At 40.1% G+C, this 18863-nt stretch overlaps 1 protein-coding gene across 1 annotated transcript in view; it reads right to left on the minus strand.

The window, feature by feature from the left end:
• Positions 1 to 18863, minus strand: part of LOC104599597 (vesicle-fusing ATPase-like) — a 133869-nt gene that overhangs the window by 38156 nt on the left and 76850 nt on the right. The window contains exon 12 of the mRNA XM_010262210.2: positions 9442 to 9575. Coding sequence (XP_010260512.1) covers positions 9442 to 9575 — 134 coding nt within the window. The remainder of the gene's footprint in view (positions 1 to 9441; positions 9576 to 18863) is intronic.

The following is an 18863-nucleotide window of genomic DNA, read 5'->3' on the forward strand; positions in this document are numbered from 1 at the left end:
TAATTCCATTTGGTTTTGGGAGGGCATTTGGGTTGGAGATCTCCCTCTGAAAGACCTTTTTCCTTCATTGTACTCTACTTCCTTGTATAAAAAAGAGGTGATCTCAAAATTCCTTCCGTCGGTTTTAATTCTGTCAGCATTGTCTTGGGACTTTGGTTTTTGTAGAGGGTTAAGGGATGAGAAAATTGAGTGTTTGTCTACTCTTCTGTGTCTCCTTGTGGAGGTGTATTGAGGAATGAGGCTAGAGAGGTTGTCTTAATCTACTCTGGCCCTTGAGGAGTTGGGAACTCTATCTGGGTAGAACTGTTAGCTAAAATACAAGGAATACTTCTTGCAAAAGAAGTGGGCGTGGAGCAACTTCTAATCAAAGGAGACTTTAAGACAGTGGTGGACTGGTTAACTAATCCAGAGGATGTCACTTGTGGCTACAAAAATGAGCTAAATAAATTCAAATGGTTGACAAGAAATATGTCTATAACAGTACAATGGGTTGGGAGATCAGCTAATGCTTTTGCCGATGTCTTGGCAAAACAAGGGATAAATAGGGAAACATTGTTTTGGGCACAATTGTAACTATTGTTTTAATTTCAACATTCATGTTTTCTCTGTTGTAGTTTGTGTATTTGCTATTTGGAGAGGCTGCTCCTCATGCCTCAAAGGGGATTTTATTGTATCTATTCATTATTTTAATGGAATTGATGTTATTTATCAAAAAACAAAAACGTTGCCAAACACTTTTGGAGTGATGTTGTGCTTACATCTTGTTTCCTTATTAACAACATGCCCACGTCCATCCTTAAAGGTCATTCTCCATTTTCTGTTTTGTTTCCTGCTTTGTCTCCTTTCTCTCTTACCCCCAGGGTTTTTGGGTGTGTGCATTTTGTCCATAATCTTGGGTCTGGGATGGACAAATTAGATGCTCGATCCACTAACTGCATTTTTCTTGGCTATTCCAAGATTCAGAAAGGGTATAAGTGTTACAACACCAATTCCCAACGTTCTTTTGTGTATCTCGATGTTATGTTCTTTGAGTATGTTCCTTTATTTTCTGGGTTAGATGCCTTTGTCCACCTCCACTTCCGACTCTCATGGAGGACCCCATTCCTCTTGTTCTAGTTGTGACCAAGTCTTTGCCTCTAGTGCCACTTCCTGTTGAATGATCACCAATTCAGCAAGTGTATATGCATCGTCATGTACCGACTCCTCTAGCTTCATCACTGTCGACAGATTCGCCAGCCTCAACCCCTATTTTTAACCTTGATCTCCCTATCGCTTTGCAGAAAGGTAAACTCTGTTGCATTCTTTATCCCATTTCTAATTATGTCGCTCTGTATCTCACTTTTCTGCTTCCCATCGCCAGTTTGTTTCCTCGTTATCCTTTGTTTCTATTCCTATGGATGTCCAGGAAACACTTACTTTTCCAAGTTGGCGCCAAGCAATGGAGTAAAAACTCTCGGCCCTAGCTCATAATTATACATGGGAACTTACCACTTTTCCACATAGTAAGCATGTTGTTGGTTGTAAGTGGGTGTACATTATTAAGTTTTTACCTGATGGGAGTGTTGAGTGGTTGAAAGCCCGGGTGGTTGCTAAAGGTTATTCATAGTTGTATGGTGTAGATTATACAAACACCTCCCTAGTTGCCAGGATTGGCTCCATACGTGTTTTGATCTCCCTTGCTGCTATGTATTATTAGCCTTTGTTTCAGATTGACATCAAGAATGGATTTTTACATGGTGACCTCCTTGAGGAAGTGTATATGGAGAATCCACCAGGGCTTGTTGATCAAGGGGAGGATGGTAAGGTGTGTAAACTCAAGAAGGATATTTATGGGATTAAACAATCTCCTCGTGCATAATTTAGTAGATTTAGTGAGGTGGTAAAGAAATTTGGCATGAAACAGTGTTAAGTTAACCATTTTGTATTTAGTTGAGTCTAGTGCTGGAAAGATTTTATTGGTGGTATATGTAGATAATATTGTTATCATTGGCAGCGACAAGTTGGGGATTGATAGGTTAAAGACCTTCTTGCATGATCACTTCTTGACAAAGGACCTTGAAAAATTAAGATACTTCTTAGGGATAGAGGTAGCAAGATCCAAACATGGTATTAATATGTGTTAGAGGAAATATGTTCTTGATCTACTAGAGGAGACAAGGTTGTTAGGTGCCAGACCAGCTGAAACACCCATGGAACCGAATGTCAAGTTGAGTAGTGATGCGGGTGAGGAGTTTAAGATCCTAGAAGGAATAGGAGGTTGGTAGTTAAGTTGAACTACCTAACCAACACTCAACCTGGAATTTCATTTGTAGTTAGTGTAGTGAGTTAGTTTATGCCGAATCCTTGGATCCCACATTGGGATGTGGTGCTAAGGATTGTATGGTATTTGAAGGAAGCTCCAGGTCATGGCTTGTTATATAAGAGTGGAGGGAGCTTATAAATAGAAGGATACACTGATGCTAAGGGATGGTTTCATATCTGATAGAAGGTCCACTATAGGGTATTGCACATTTCTTGGAGGCAATTTGGTGACACGAAAGAGTAAGAAGTAGATAGTGGTAGCAAGAAGCAGTGTAGAAGATGAATCTAGAGCCATGACACCCACAACATGTGAACTAGTATGGTTGAAGCATCTCTTAGAGGAAATGGTGTACTTGATTAACACACCTATGAAGTTGTATTGTGATAACCAAGTTGCAGCTCATATTTCTTCCAATCCTATATTTCATGAAAGAACGAAGCACATAGAAGTTGACTGGCACTTTGTAAGAGAGAAGGTGCTTAGCGGAGTGATAAGCACAAAATATGTGAATACAAGAAATCAATGGGCAGACTTCTTTACTAAAGGGTTGAGTCAGGGAAGAGTTGATTACGTATGTAACAAGCTGGGAGCCTGGAACTATATGTCATATACTCACCAGCTTGAGGGGGAGAGTTAGAGTCAGTTGTTGAGTGGTAGCGTAGTCAATTTACATTGTTTTATATGCTGATGTAGTTACAAGTAGATCATAAGTTAAGTGATGTGTCCCACACTTAAGTGAGGGCACAATAGACTTTGTGCAATGTTTTAGAAAGCTATAGATAGAACTGGCCGACTAGAGAGAGAACTCTCTTGTTCGAATTAGACTTTTTTTTTTTAATAAGAAACGGTAACTTTCATTGAAGATAAAAAAGGAGAATGTAGACAACACCACCCAAAGGATGGGTGGAAAATCAGAAAAAAAAATCTTTCAATCTAGCCCAAAACATTCTCCTTAAAGAAAAATTGTACATAGAAGATGTACACAGAAATTACAACTCAGAAGTTAAATAGGGAGGGAACTATCTCTAATTAAGACTTCCCTGGGAGATGATAGACAAAAGCTCCTCGAAGTTCCTTTCTCTATTGTTGAAGATTTGGTTGTTTCTTTCTTTCCAAATGCTCCATAGGATGACATGTACTACGAAAATCCAAAGGATCCTTCCTGTTTTGCTTAACCTTCTTGCTACCCATTGTCTGAGACAGTCTATCACATTTTCAGGGAAAGCCCAACTAAAGTTAAAAGGGTTGAGGAAGAAACTCCAGAATTTTCTAGTTTCCTCATAGTGAATCAGAATGTGATTGGATGGTTCCCTAAATTTTAAACACAAACAGCAAGCATGGGGGATAGGCAGGACCTTCCTTGGTTCTTTCTCTGGAGAAGATCCAAATTGTTGATCTTCTTCATACTGGCTTCCCATACAAAAAAACAAACTCTGGAGGAAATGTGTGTGCACCAGACTGTCATAAACGGGAAAAGATCAGATACCTAGTTTTTCTTGATTAGAGCCCTGAAGAAAGATTTGGTTGAGAACTTACCTGTTGGGTGTAGGGCCCAGACTCGAGTATCAAGGGTGTTTAGGGAAAGGTACACTTCTCTGAGAGTGTAAAGGGATCTAGATATTTCCTCAAGCTCATTTTCTCTTAGAGGTCTTCTAAAGTCTAGGGTTCCAGTTGATCTAGGAGAGATGAGAGGATAGGACAAGGGAGATGGGAGCTTCTTTGTTTCGGGTAAGGCTATAGAGATGAGGAAAGGATTCATCCAAGGTAGAGTCACCCCAACAAACATCAGTCCAGAATTTTATTTTATCCCCATTTCCCACTTTGTACCTAATAAAGGAAATGAAAATTTGGTAGGTTGAAGTATACCTTCCAAGGGTTTATGTCCTTGATTCAATTCAAGTGCAGCCTGCAATCCCAACTGTTTGCATGTTTCCCGTACTTGCTGCTGATGATCTTAGTCCAAAGGGCATCCGGTTCTTGAGGGAATCTCCATAGCCATTTACTAAGAAGAGCTGTGTTTTTTTCTCTCAAATGACCTATTCCCAAACCACCTTCCTCCTTAGAGCTGCATACCTAGGACCAATTCACAAGATGAGATCCCTTTTCCCCACTTCCCTCCCATAGAAAATTTCTTTGAAGTCTTTCCAGCTGATTAACAATTTTGGTTGGCATTCAAAAAGATGAGAGATGGTATGTGGGAAAGTTTGCCAAAGAGGCTTTGATTAGGGTGAGTCTCCCGCCTTTCACATTTTTCAATTATAGGATCCCAAAAGCTTTGAGTCTTCAGGTTTCCTCCAAGGGGCATTCCAAGGTAATAGAAAGGGAGACTTTCAACTTTGCAGCCAAGAAATTCCTTGAAATTGTTTAGGGACTGGGTGCTTGCTATATTCAGCCCTACAATACTGCTCTTTGAAAAGTTAACGCGAAGCCCTAAAATCCATTCAAAACAGATTATGATCCTTTTTAACTTGACAACATTGTCTTTTTCGGCCTTTAAAAACATCATAATGTCATATGCAAATTGGAGGTGTGTCATCTGAATTGAATTTCTTCCAACTTCAAAACCTCGCACCAACCCTAGCAGATTTGTCTTCTTCACCAGTTCACTGAAATTTTCCATTATAAGAGTGAAAAGTAAGGGGGAAAGGGGGCATCCTTGCCTTAAACCCCTACTGGCCTTGAAGTAGCCTTTAGGTTGTCCGTTGATTAGAACTGAGAACCACGAGGATTTAACGCATCCCTCCATCCACTAAATCCATCTTCTTCCAAACCCCATTAGCCTTAGGGTTTCTAATAGACATTCCCAATCCACTTTGTTGTATGCTTTTTCCAAGTCTAGCTTCACTCTCACCCAACACTTCCTTTAATCTTCTAGCTAGCACCTTTGCTTGAATTTTGTAAACACTTCCCACTGAATTGATCGGTCTAAAACCTTTCACTTCAGGAGTGCCTTTCTTTTTTGGGATTAGACATATGAAGTTGGAGCTATTTCCCTCATTTACTATGGCCAAGTGGTAAAAATCTTTAAACACTTCTAGCTGATCTTGTTTTATGGTATTCCAGCAAATCTGATAGAAGAAGAGAGGGAATCCATCTGGCCCTGGTGCCCTGTCTCCATTCATATTGAAGGCTACTTCTAACACTTCTTGTTCTTGAAATTCCCTTTCTAACCAGATTTCACTTGTCTCTGAAATTTTTTAGCCTTCCCAAGAGCTTCGATGAGAACTTCTACTTTCAGTCTTTGAATAGGGATCTTTGAAAAAACTTACAAAGGCTTCAGAGATTTTTTCGGGATCCTCCATCTCTCTTTGCTTGATTTTTACTTTTGAGATGTGATTCCTTTTCTTCCTTCTAGAAGCATATATGTGAAAGAATCTGGAATTTTTATCTCCTTTTTTAGCCATTTGATTCTTGATCTTTGTCTCCAATACACTTCTCTGTGCCTTACCACCTTTTCCCATTCTTGCCTTAAAGTGGCTTCCTTCTTCCACTCTCCTCTAACTAGCCAGTTTGCTCCTTTTGGTCCAGGTCTTCTGGTTCTGATAACAAGAGAGATTTCTCTTCCTTTAAATCTTTAAATTCCTCTTTCCCCCATCTTTTTAGATTCCTCTTCACATACTTTAGCTTTTCCAGAAATCTGTAACTTGGCCAGCCTTCCACTTTGCATTCCTCCCGCCAGGTTGCCACCTTCTTGGAAAAATCTTTGTGCTCAGTCTAGAATCTTTCCAATTTGAAAGGGGCTTTTCCCGAAGCTTCAGATTTGCGGTAAGAGCAATTGGCCAATGGTCAGAGATGCATCGGGGCCTGATCTCTTGAAAGGGCAAAGGGTATACATCTTCCCATTCTGGGGAGATTAAAAATCTGTCTAGCCTGCACCTTAAAGCATTCTCCTGCATGTTGGACCAGGTGAAATTACCATTTCTTAAGGGAAGGTCATGCAGCTTGTGTCTAGAAATAAAATTGGAAAAGTTCCTCAATACTTCTGTTTACTCTTTTCCCATTTGAGTGCTCATAACTTAATCTAGTGACGTTGAAATCCCCACCCACAACCCAGGGGATGTCTGCCTATTCATGAAGGGAGTCCAACTCCTCCCAAAACTGGTTCCTCTTTAAGGGGGTGTTTGGACCATAAATTGCAGTTAGGATCCAAGTAAGATCTTCTTTCTTGTTTTTGAATAGGACTAAAATCGTGAAGTCACCTTTGTCTATTTCTACTCCGAATACTATGTCTTCTCTCCACATTATGATAGTCCCTCTTGTGGTGCCTGTGGTCGGAAGGGTTGCCCAATTTCTACCTCTTGTTCCCCAAATTGATTTTACCAATATCCTATGCACGGATTCTTTTCTTATTTCCTGCAAGAGGATTATGTCGGGATTCTCTCTTCTTAACGTGTCTTTCAATATGCTTCTCTTTACATCACCACCCAACCCCCTTACATTCTAGCTCAATATCTTCATTTGTTAACTCTAGCTGGCTTTCCCTTACTTAACTTCTACTCTCTTCCCCTTTGCTATCTGCATTCTGGCCCCTTATCCCCCATTGCAAACGCTTTAATTCCCTATTGATTCCCTTTCTTTTTCCTTGCTTTATGCCGATTACTTCCTTGGACTCACTAGCTTCCTTTGTTTTATTTCTTTCCAAGCTCACAATCCCACTAGTTCCACCACAGTGAATTCCTAGTTTCCTTGCCATCTCTAAGACTTCAGATACTTTTTGTTTCTCCTCTTCTTGGCTTGTTGTAGCTTTGGTCCCTGCTATGACCGACGAAATTTCCTTTGGACCCAAATTGTGATCATGAAATCTGGTATTGTCCAACGGTTGGGATTGTCGGTCGCCTGAACCTGAATCAGAAGTAAACAAATGGCTATAGTGAGATGAAGGAAAGCTACAATGAAGAAATGAACCAGAAGAATCAAGGTTTGAATAAGAGCAAGGAAAGCCAGGGTTTGAATGGGAGCAAGATCTGGATGAGGTTGTGTTCAAAGGGAAAGGTGAGTTTCTTCCTTGTCTGTCCTCAGGGCTTCTGTGAGTAACCAACTGAATCCCGTATTCTGGATCGACTAAATAGACTTCTTCCAACAAGTTGACGCACCCCCACTCCTTCCCCCTGTTCAGGAGAGCTTTGGCTTTGGATAGCGCCACTTCCTGTGGATCAACCTCTATCTCTACCTTGTAGGTACTCGAGACTTCATCTAATTCAAACTCTTCTACTTCTCCTGACTAGTTTGACAATGGGTACTCGACTATTGGTGACTAGAGCACTTCTTTCTGGCGAGATTTTGAGTTTAGAGGGGTTTCAAGGAAGTCCCGTCTAGTGTATGTGGGAGTCGGAGAGAGGCTATGCATGTGATTGTCTTGGTAAGTGCAAACTACTTGAGATGGTTGTGTTCGACTCGATGCACGGCTAGGATTCTTGGCCGGATCAAAATTATGCTGACATGGCTCGTCCGACCCGAAAGAGAACCCACTTTCTCTGAGCTGAGACTCCAAGCCGAGGCTCCTTTTGAAATTTGAATAGCCTTCCTAATCCGACTCTTTAACTTAAACTTTTCTGCTTCCTTTCTCTTTTTCTTTCCCGGAAGGGTAAAAGCCCGCCTATTCCTGACTCCGCCCATCCCTTCAGATCCCGCCACAGGTTTTCCTTCCTTTGCACATAACCGGCCTGCCCCATCTCCTGGTTGGCCAGGAGTTGTAGAACTCACACGATTTTGCATACCATTGCTCCACTATGACTCAACGAGTTTGGTATTTGACTCGGTTGTCTTCTCCACTACGACCAAAGTAAAAAAACAAACATTCCTATTGAGGATTGGTATTGAACGAGGAATAAAGTGTATTCCTCGATTTTTTACCTTCAGACGAGCCTCCCTCAAATCGGATAAGTTTTTTGTTTTTGGATCAATTTCTTCTAGTCCTCCACAGATACTTCCGATCAGCTCAAAAAGTTCATCCTTTCACAAGTGAAATGGGAGTCCATGAATGGTAATCCATCCATCAAAGAGTAAATATGAGGAAACTGCATTTATAGTTGGCCACCAATGGTTTAGGTTCACCCAACTTCAATAAATGTATAGACTCCCCAATCTAGCCCAAGCAAAAGCTAGGTCCTCAGAGGGAGTGAACCCCACAGCTCTGTTGCTAGAGAAAGGGTAAAGATGGATGAGGGTCGGAGAGTGAAGGTTTGCTGAGAGGCCGGGTTCACTTTAATTCCAACCTAGTTCATCGGTTCTGGTGCACACAAATGCATTTTTCCAAAAACCAAAAGGTTTCTTGAGTGGTGATAGAGATATGGGCCAAACCTCCAGACTTCACAACTCTGCTCCGTCCAATCGTTATTGACGGGAAAGTAGTTGTAGTTTCAGGGGCTGAAAGTCCAAGCTTAGGGATGAAAGAGTCTAGCACCTCGCAAAAAATCTTCCAACCTAACTTCTTTTCTTCTTCCGGGATGCAAATTGACCTTTGTTTTTTGTTGAGTTCCCGAACACTTAAACGGATGAATCTACCCCAATGATTTTCACTTTGTTGAATTAATAACACCTTCCCCCTGTGAGCGTGTTTACACTCTTTAACTATTCCCATTTGCATGGAGATTACCTCTCGGAGGAAATCTCTCACTCAGGTCATCTCCTCTACATTCAAGGATATTCTCATCCAACCACCCTTTCCTCTCTCTGTAAGCATTAGAAAATCATCTTGTTTGAAAGGTTTTGTGTCGAACTCAAAGGATTTTGAATTGATTCCTATTGACTTTCTCATCGTTGTAGTATTTAGGACTTGTCGCAGGTTCCGGAGTTGACAGTCTCTGACGATCACCAACAGGTTCTACATATTGGAAACCATGCAAGAATCCAATGGAGTTCTTCCATGTGCTCTCTCTGCCCCCTTGCTTTGTCAATGATAGCAGCTTGTGTAACAGAATCGGAAACCCAGGTATTGTTTGAACCAGACTTTTTTTTTTTCTCTTCTCCTCTTCTCTTCTCTTCTCTTCTCTTTCTCCTAACCTTTCTCCAGTATTTATTTCTATTCGTTATTTCGAACCTAAGAATATCACAGGTCTGAACTTTATCACCATCCAAGAAAATGTTAAAAGCAAAACCACAAAATAACCATTCAAAAGATGGTTCAGTTGCATACATACCAAGCTCATGAAGGCTCACGTCCGGAGCAAGAAAAGAATTTTCTTTCATCTTGTTTGTATGAATTAGAAGAATTTGCAAACGACCCTTTTCATTAGGAAGGCTTATCTCAACTTGAACCTCCAATCGCCCTGGTCTACAAACCAAACAGTTAAAACAAAAAAAATTATAAGATGGATAAGATAATGGTAGATGCACTCAACATGCACGGTAGATCAATAGGTTCAATCCAGTTTGTGAAGCTGAAAAATTAACAGTTAGTGCAGTATTAAAATTGTTGTAAGAGATAAATAGTTTGGGCCAGGCCCATCTATTTTATGTATTGTTTTCTTATGTTGTATTTGTGGGTCTGGGCCTCTTATGTTAAACCTAAGTATACAAGGTAATGTGGGCTGGACAGCAAGGACAATAAGCTGCTTCCACTTTCTTCTTCATACCTCTTCTTCTCCTCTCATCTCTTTCTTCAAGCTCTGAATACAAACATTGTATGAGAGCATTGATCCAGAAAAATGGGGTTATTTCAGTGAAATCACGCCAAATATGACCGATATTGTGAGACATGGAACTGGTTGGTGGGAAGGAAGAAGCTTTTCTAGGGTTCTTCCAGAAGTGTTTATCCAAAGAGACCCTAAGCAATTTGTGGCATGCCATTTTAAGGCAAGATTTGGCCTCAACAGTCAACTCTCTTAACATATATGTTTGGAACAGATCTAGACCTTGAATATGGAAAGAACTTGGTGTTTTTTCATTCTCTTCTTGAGCACAACTACTGTATTGGAAAGAAGACATCTTCTTGTTGAAGGTTATGGTTTTTTTGGGGTTACCTAGCATTCATTTTGTGACTGCCTGTAACCAGAGAAGACAGCCTCGGTTTCTGTTTCAAGGTGGGTTCTGCACAGGTTTAGTCCACCTGAATCTTGTTTTATTGGTGATAGGATGTCCACAACTGGGTTCTGCACCTTTGTTGGTAGGAAGCTAGTAACATGGAGGAATAAAAAGCAAACTGTTGTGGCTTCAAATTATGATGAAGGAACTGGGTGTTGAAGTTGCTGGATCTCTCAAGCTCTATTGTGACAATCAAGCAGCAATTGGCAGACACTTCTATTTGGGAAAGGATCATCTATGGTGACCTGTGTATTCCTTGCATGCCCTCTAGAAGACAACACATAGATGTGTTTACTTAAGGGTTGTCAAAAGATAGGTCCATGAATTGTTGGGCAAGTTGAACATGATAAATATCTATGCTCAACTTGAGGGGCAGTGTTGGGCCGGGTCTATCTATTTTACATATGGTCTTCTTATGTTGTATTTTGTGGGCTAGGGCCTCTTATGTTAAGATTTCTATTTGTTATTTTTTGTTCTACCGTCCTACTAAGGGCTTCCATGTAATTTTAAATTGTTTTAAACCTAAGTATATATGTTAATGTAGGCTGGACAGCAAAGACAACAAGCTGCCACCACTTTCTTCTTCAAACCTCTTTTTCTCCTCTCATCTCTTTCTTCAAGTTTTGAAACCAAATTATAACAGACACAAACATTTACACAACCATTTCCATAAACAACATTTGATAAGAAAAAGAAGCAATAGAGGTAAACAAGAGCTGTAAAAGAGTGGAGACAGGGGAAAGAACTAAGTAAACAAAAATGAAATGAAAAAAAAATTGCTTCCTGTTGACAGTTGTCTGGGATTTAATTTAATCTTTTATTGTTATTAGGCCCCAGCCCATAATGTTTTATTAGTGTTTCTAGCAGCAGCTGCCTTAGTAGAGGCATATTGGTCATCATGTGCATCTTACTCTTGTATAAATAGTAAAGTGATGGGGCAGCCACTTTTGGCACCTTTTCTTCTATCCTTCTCTTTTCTCTCTTCTCTTCTCACTTCATCTTTCTTTTCTCCTTGTTTTCTTTGAAGTTTTTTCTCTATATTTTGCATCAACAAGTTTCCAATTATTCCAAATGGAAAGCTGATAACTCTGCATTTTGATGCCTTAAGGGCATCAATTCAGGGGTATTTCAGGCCTTAGGATAGTCAAAGTGTACCATTTTCCTAGTTAAATTCAATGTTGTAACCTCTGAGGGTCTCTGTGCAAATGCTGGGGAAATTTGGGAAGGTTTCATGGCTGAATTGCTGTTTTTGGGAAGCTAATGTGAAGTCCAACTGAGAGAGGGGGTGCTTTTGTGAAAAAACTAAGAACAGGAGGGCGCTTCTTATCTGCTAAACCCAGAATGGCACCCCTCCTACTGTATTAGCATGCTCCCCTCTCCTTAGCAAACCCTAGGGCACCTTTTAACCCATTCTTTTCATCCTTAGCAAACCCTAGCCGCCCCTATCTGTTTAATCTCCACCCTCCACCTCTTCTAATCTCCACCATTCATTCTAGGGCACTCACTTTGTAGCTTTTAAACCCTAGGGCACCACCTAACTTCTAATCCTCACCATTCAGCCCCTAACCACTAGATCTCAACCCTCCATCCCAGTCTATCTCAGCCATCCACTCCTTTTAATCTCCACCTTTTAACCCAAGGTACCTCAATCTCCTCCATTCATTTCTGGGCGCCCAAATCTCAGCCCTACATAATGTTGGGCACCCTCTACTTTTCCTCTCAGCCCTAGGATCACCCTAGAACCATCCTAACCCTTCATTAAAAACCCTAGGGTGTCCATAACTTTGCTAAAACCTAGCTGCCACCCCCTTCTTTCTCTCTAATCCCAGTTGTGTCCACTCTTCTCTATAAAAAGGACCCATGGGCTCCTGAGAAGGGGTTGGATTCTGCTCCTAGGAAAGACGAAAGGCTGATCTTGAGAAGTTCAAGGGTAGAGGAAGAGGAGAGCGCTCAGGCAAGAGGCGGGGTTCCTGCTTGCAGTTCGCCAAAGCCACTACTTCCACCTCTGTAATCGGATCCCAACCAATAGTCTTAGATTTAATTTTTGTTCTTTTAATTCCAGTTTCGTTATTTCCTTTCTGCAATTTATTTTCATTCTGTTTGATCTTCGTTTTCTTTTTTGCAGATCTGGAATTCGGCCAAGTAAGACAGAAGGCCTAGCTTGAGAAGTTCGAGGGTCGAAGGACAGATCTAGAGACTGCTACCTTTGATCGGATTATGGATTTTTTTTTTTATTTTGTTTCCTTCATTTATTTATTTTTCTGCACTTTTAATTTCTGCAATGTTCGAATTCTATCTTTTTCAATTTAGTTAATTAATTTTTATATTTCTGCACTTCCCTCTTGTGTTCTCTTGTCCGGATTTGAGTACGTATTAATTTTTCCCTCGCTTCCCTGTGGATACGACCCATTCTCATCATTTTACTGCATTAGTAGTTGCTTGAGAATTGGAAAAAAATTATACATATTAAAATTGGTGTTCCGAAGTGGTTAACTATATGCTCCGGATCACACCAAGTTTTTGGTGTCGTTGCCGAGGAAGCAACAGAGAAATTTTTATTTTCTTTATCCAGATCTGTTTCTTTATTTTTTTGTTTTTGTTTTACTACTTGATCCATTATCTCATTTTAATTCTTACTTCTCTTTGATTTTGCAAGACGAAATAGTGAAAGGTGGGGTACTGGAGCATTGCGAGACTACGGGAGAGAAGAGAAGAGAAGAGAAATTGGATTGCGTTTCAGGTGTAGTCGTCCCATTTTATTTTTGATTTTTTGTTTTTATTTTCAAACTCTTTTTTTGGTAGAATAGTGATTTTTGAATTTTTAATTAATTTTTTTTAGATCTGATTTATTTTTTTAGTATTATTTTTCTTCCATTCTGTTTCTAGATCTATTTTTTCTTTATTTATTTTAATTTCTTGTTCGAATTTCTGTCTTATTAGGTTTGTGTTTTTCTTTTATTACAGAAAAAAAATAGAAAAACAAATTGTTTATTTTATTTTGTTTTATTTATTGCCGCATAATTTTCTTTTGTTTATTTTATTTTCGGTTTAACTTTTAGAATAGCAAGGGGAGCCTCCCACATCCCCACTTCTTACCTGGCTAACCAAAGGAAGTGGTGTAATTCCAAGTGAACCTAAGAGGATTCACATTGGTTGAACCACTAGTTTAGGAAACCTAGGTCAGCCCTAGGTCATGTGTATGAATTGCTTGCATTTTTTTTTTATTTTAAAAATTCAAATTTGAATTTAAATTTCAAGAATTTAAATTTCAAAATTTGAATTTGAATTTAAATATCAAATTTCAAAAAAAAAGAGAAAATTAAAAAAGTTAATTAAAAACAAAATAAAAAAAGTCAATGGCAAGAGTTTGTGGAATGAGAAACTACTTCCAACCTAAGCCATAGATAGATTGGAACCATGTGTTTTGACAACTGGACAAGATCAATGTGATAGCCCAAAGACTTGACCAAATCCTTGCATGTCGTCAACAATTTAGCCCATTCCCAACCTTGTCATCCTACCCAACATGTTCCATCTTTGCAAGCCTGGCCCATCATGTTAGTCAATGCCCTACGGCGGGCCCATGTCAACCAGTCATTCCAGAGCAAGTACATGTAGCTAACGGATTTCTCCAACACAATGTTAACCCATCCTTTAGTCCATATAACCCTAGGTGGGAAAATCAACCCAATTTCGCTTATTGGGCCCAAGCCCAAGAAACCACTTTGCCAGATGTGCACTCTCAATGGTCTAAAGCCAAGACTCACTATGAGTACAATGATTACCCTAGGACTCAACCGGCTCAACCATGCCAAACCTCCCCTCAGCCTTATTAAACCGATTCACTTGATGATAGGTTTTTACAGCTCCAACAGCTGATCTTAGTTCAGCAGTAGTCCATTGATAGATTAGAGAGCCAAGTAATTCAGCTCATGGAAGCTAACCCGCAGTGAGGAAATGATTCAATTCTTAGTCAGCCGGTTGTAGACCCCAGAAATGAATCCCTAGGTCTTCCCCAATACCAAGATCTTACAACCTCTAATGTCCCATACTTAGAAAATGCTGAAGAAATCTCAGATCTTCAAAGGGAGGGACAGTGTGAAGACCTGTATGAGTCTGGAAGTCCTTCTGCCTACCCAGAACAAGATTTTTGTACAATAAATGTAAATAGAAACCCCAGAGAAACTGAACCGGTCATAGCGGATGACCCGATGAAGGAAGCTAATGTTTTAGCAAAGTCTCCACACCCATTACGGTCTTGGCCTACTGTTGAACCTCTCCCAGAGCTAAAGAGTGAACCACCCATGCCTTCTCTTGAATCTCCTCTACAGCTAGAATTAAAACCCTTGCTGGACTCCCTTAAGTATGTGTTTCTAGGACCCGACCAAACACTACCAGTAATTATAGCAAATGATTTAACCCCTATACAAGAAGAGAAATTGATTTATGTCTTAAGAGAGTATAGGGGTGCCATTGGTTGGTCGATAGCTGACCTGAAGGGGATTAGTCCATCCATTTGTATGCACCATATTTTTATGGAGGAGGGTGCCAAATCAAGTAGGGAAATGCAAAGGCAGTTGAACCCAAATATGAGAGAAGTGGTCAAGCAAGATGTAGTCAAGTGGTTGGATGCGGGCATTATCTACCCAATTTCAGATAGCAGTTGTATAAGTCCTACAAAAGTGGTGCCTAAGAAGAATGGACTCACCGTGGTCACCAGTGATCAAGGTGAAGTGATCCCCTCCCGGCTTACCACAGGGTTGCGAGTATGCATCGACTTTAGGAAACTCAACGCACTCAAAAAAAAGGACCACTTTCCTCTACCCTTTATTGACCAAATTCAAGAAAAACTTGCAAGGTAGAAATACTTCTGCTTCTTAGATGGGTATTCTGGGTATAACCAAGTAGCCATTTACCTTGAAGACCAAGAGAAAACTACTTTCACCTGTCCATATGGCACATTTGCCTTCTGAAGAATGTCGTTTAGATTATGTAATGCACCAGCAACCTTCCAGAGGTGCATGATGGCAATTTTCTCGAAAATGGTATGTGACTTTTTGGAAATATTTATGGATGATTTCTCTATCTTCGGGGATTCCTTTGAAACTTGTCTCCAACAGTTACGAAAAGTTCTACAATGATGCATCGAGACAAACTTGGTACTCAGTTGGGAGAAGAGTCACTTCATGGTCCAAGAGGGGATTGTCTTAGGCCACATAGTTTCCAAACGAGGGATTGAGGTAGATAAGGCAAAAGTTGACCTAATCTCTAAACTCCCACCTCCTACCTCTGTCAAGCAAATCCGTTCATTTCTCGAACACGTTGGTTTCTATCGTAGGTTCACTAAGGACTATTCCAAGATCTCTAGGCCTCTGTGCAATATTTTGGCAAAGGATGTCCCATTTAATTTCGACGAGGCTTGTCTTAAGGCTTTCGATTATCTAAAAGAGGCACAGACCAAAGCCCTAATTCTCCAACCTCCCAACTGGTCGTTGCCCTTTGAAATAATGTGTGATGCCTTTGACTATGCCATCAGAGCAGTTTTGGGATAGAGGGTGAATAAATGTCCTGTGGTAGTATATTATGCTAGCCGCACCCTATCTAAGGCTCAATTGAATTACACCACTATCGAGAAAGAATTGTTAGCTGTAGTGTTTGCTTTGGAAAAGTTTCGCCCGTACTTATTGGGCACCAAAGTGGTTGTCTACTCTGATCACTTGACCTTAAGACATTTGTTGTCTAAGAAAGAGGCCAAACCTAGGCTCATCAGACGGATCCTTCTTTTGCAAGAATTTGACCTTGAGATGCGGGATAAATAGGGCTCTGAAAATGTAGTAGCTGATCATCTATCCTGAATTCAAATTGAAAAGAGTGACCCCATCCATGACTAATCCTTCCCAGATGAGCACCTCTTAGCTGTCTCTCATAGTGCTCCCCTGTGGTACGATCATATTGTCAATTACTTAGTAGTAGGTAAAATTCCCAAGGGGTGGTCTAAGAATGAGAAAGACAGATTCTTTTCTCAACTCAAATACTACTTTTGGGAAGATCCTGAGCTATTTCGTATCTACTCGGATCAAGTGATCCGGCGTTGTGTCCCTGAGTCTAAACACCAAAGCATCCTCAACTTTTGTCACACTCTCGCTTGTGGGGGGCACTTTTTGGGAAAAGAGATTGTGGCAAAAGTTTTGAAGAGTGGTTTATACTAGCCCAATTTATTTAAGGATGCCCATGTCTTTAGCCAAAATTGCCTGAGATGCCAATCTGTCGGGAATATGTCCTGTAGAGACATGATGCCACTTAACCCTATTCTAGATGTAGAAATCTTTGATGTTCGGGGTATTGATTTCATGTGATCGTTTCCGCCATCATCCGCTTACGAATACATCCTGGTGGTTGTTGATTATGTGTCAAAATGGACTGAGGCGGTAGCAACCCGGACCAATGACAACAAAGTTGTAATGAAATTTGTTCAAAAGAACATTTTCTCTAGGTTTGGGTGTCTGCGAGCAATCATCAATGATGGGGGATCGCACTTTACTAATGTGCAATTCTGTGCTTTGCTCTGCAAATACGGAATCACCCATAAGATAGCAACCCCCTATCATCCCCAAACAAATGATCAAGTGGAAGTGTCCAATAGGGAAATTAAAAATTTTTTGCAAAAGTCCATTATGCCCAACCGAAAAGATTGGTCTGATAGACTGGACGGCGCACTTTGGTTCTATCGGACAGCCTACAAAATTCTCATTGGAATGTCTCCTTATAGGCTAGTTTTTGGTAAAGCATGTCACCTTCCCGTCAAATTAGAACATCGGGCTTATTGGGCCATCAAAAAGTTCAATCTATATTTAGTTCAAGCTGGATCCCACTGAGCCTTGCAATTAAGTGAACTAGAGGAATTGCGCAATGAGGCCTACGAAATCTCGCACATTTATAAAGCCAAAACAAAAGCCTTCCATGATAAAAACATTTCAAGAAAAACTTTTGAACCGAATCAAAAGGTCTGGCTTTTTAATTCTACGCTACGTTTGTTCCCTAGTAAATTAAGGTCTAGGTGGGATGGGCCATTTATTGTGGAAAAAGTGTTTCCATATGGTGCAGATAAAATTGTTGATCCAAAGAATGGAAGCACATTCAAAGTCAATGGTCAAATACTTAAACCATATTGAAGGAGTCTCTGAAAGCAGAAAGGTTGAGAAGATAGGCTTAAGTGATCCCGAGAGAAGTGAGTGAATGCGTCTGACTGAAGATGTTAAACTTAGTGTTGGTTGGGAGGCAATCCAACGTAGTTTCCAGTTGATTTTAGGATTAGAGTTTTTCTTTTCTTGATTCGAGACCAGGTGGCAGACCTTAAACCCCTCAGGAAAACCCTATTGATTGTTCCCTTTGGCCCAAGTCCTTTTTGCATCAACCTAGTCATGCCATTGGGGACAATGGCACTTAAGTTGGGGGTGAGGAAAACGAGAGAAAAAAATGAAATTTTGAAAAAAAAAATTGAGAAGCTAAGTCTTTAAATAAGTAGAATTAAAATTTCACTAGAAAATTTAAAATTTCTTTCCATTAAAAGAGATTCCCAAACAGAAAAAGTTGAGGAAACTGATAAAAGAATATTGAATTTTGTAGAAATTGGTAGCAAGTGATAGGAGTGAAAATTGGTCTTATTTGAATATTGTTGAAACCATTTAGAAATTGGAAAATACTCCAAAGTTTGCCCCTAAAAAGACAAGAAGAGAAAGATTGAGAAATTAGACAAAAGTTCTACAAATTGTTAGAAGTAGTGGACTACCCTGAACAATGTTGCAAAAAAAAAAAGAGAATAAAAGGTCAATGGACACCCTCGACTTAGTAACCGGGTCTCTTCACCTAAGTTAAGTATCGAGATTCGCGTCAAGTGGAAAAGGGAATGCCAAAAAAACTTACTTAACACATAGTAACCAGGTCTCTTCACCTAAGGCAAGTGTCGAGATTCACATCAATCGGTGGAAGGTAGCGATAAAAATAAGTGTGCATATCAAGTTCCGAGGTAGAAATCCACTGTAAAAAATGATAGGAAGAATACCCGTCTGATTTTAAAACAATTAATCTCAACTTATCAAGACAGTTTGCAAATGGAAGGGTAAATAAGATTTTTAAGCCAAGTTTCTGTAATATTCAAAACAAGACGGTTTTACCCCTAAAGCCCAATACCGATCTATATAGAGTTTGAGAATGCTGGAATCAGGATGCTTGACTAGTTCTGTTTGGGATGATCTTGAGATGGGAAGGATTTCTATGCTCAGTGTAATTTTAAAGCTGCATTGCTAAGGGACTAGCAATGGTTAAGTTGGGGGTGCGATAACTCTGCATTTTGATGCCTTAAGGGCATCAATTCAAGAGTATTTTCAGCCTTAGGATAGTCAAAGTGTTTCATTTTCCTAGTTAAATTCAATGTTGTGACCTCTGAGGGTTTCTGTGAAAATTCTAGGAAAAACTGGGAAGGTTTCAGGGCTGAATTGTAGTTTTTGGGAAGCTGGTGTGAAGTCCAGCTGAGAGAGAG

Source organism: Nelumbo nucifera, chromosome 1 (assembly GCF_055504915.1).
Source record: "Nelumbo nucifera cultivar China Antique chromosome 1, China Antique-T2T, whole genome shotgun sequence".
Lineage (NCBI taxonomy): Eukaryota > Viridiplantae > Streptophyta > Magnoliopsida > Proteales > Nelumbonaceae > Nelumbo > Nelumbo nucifera.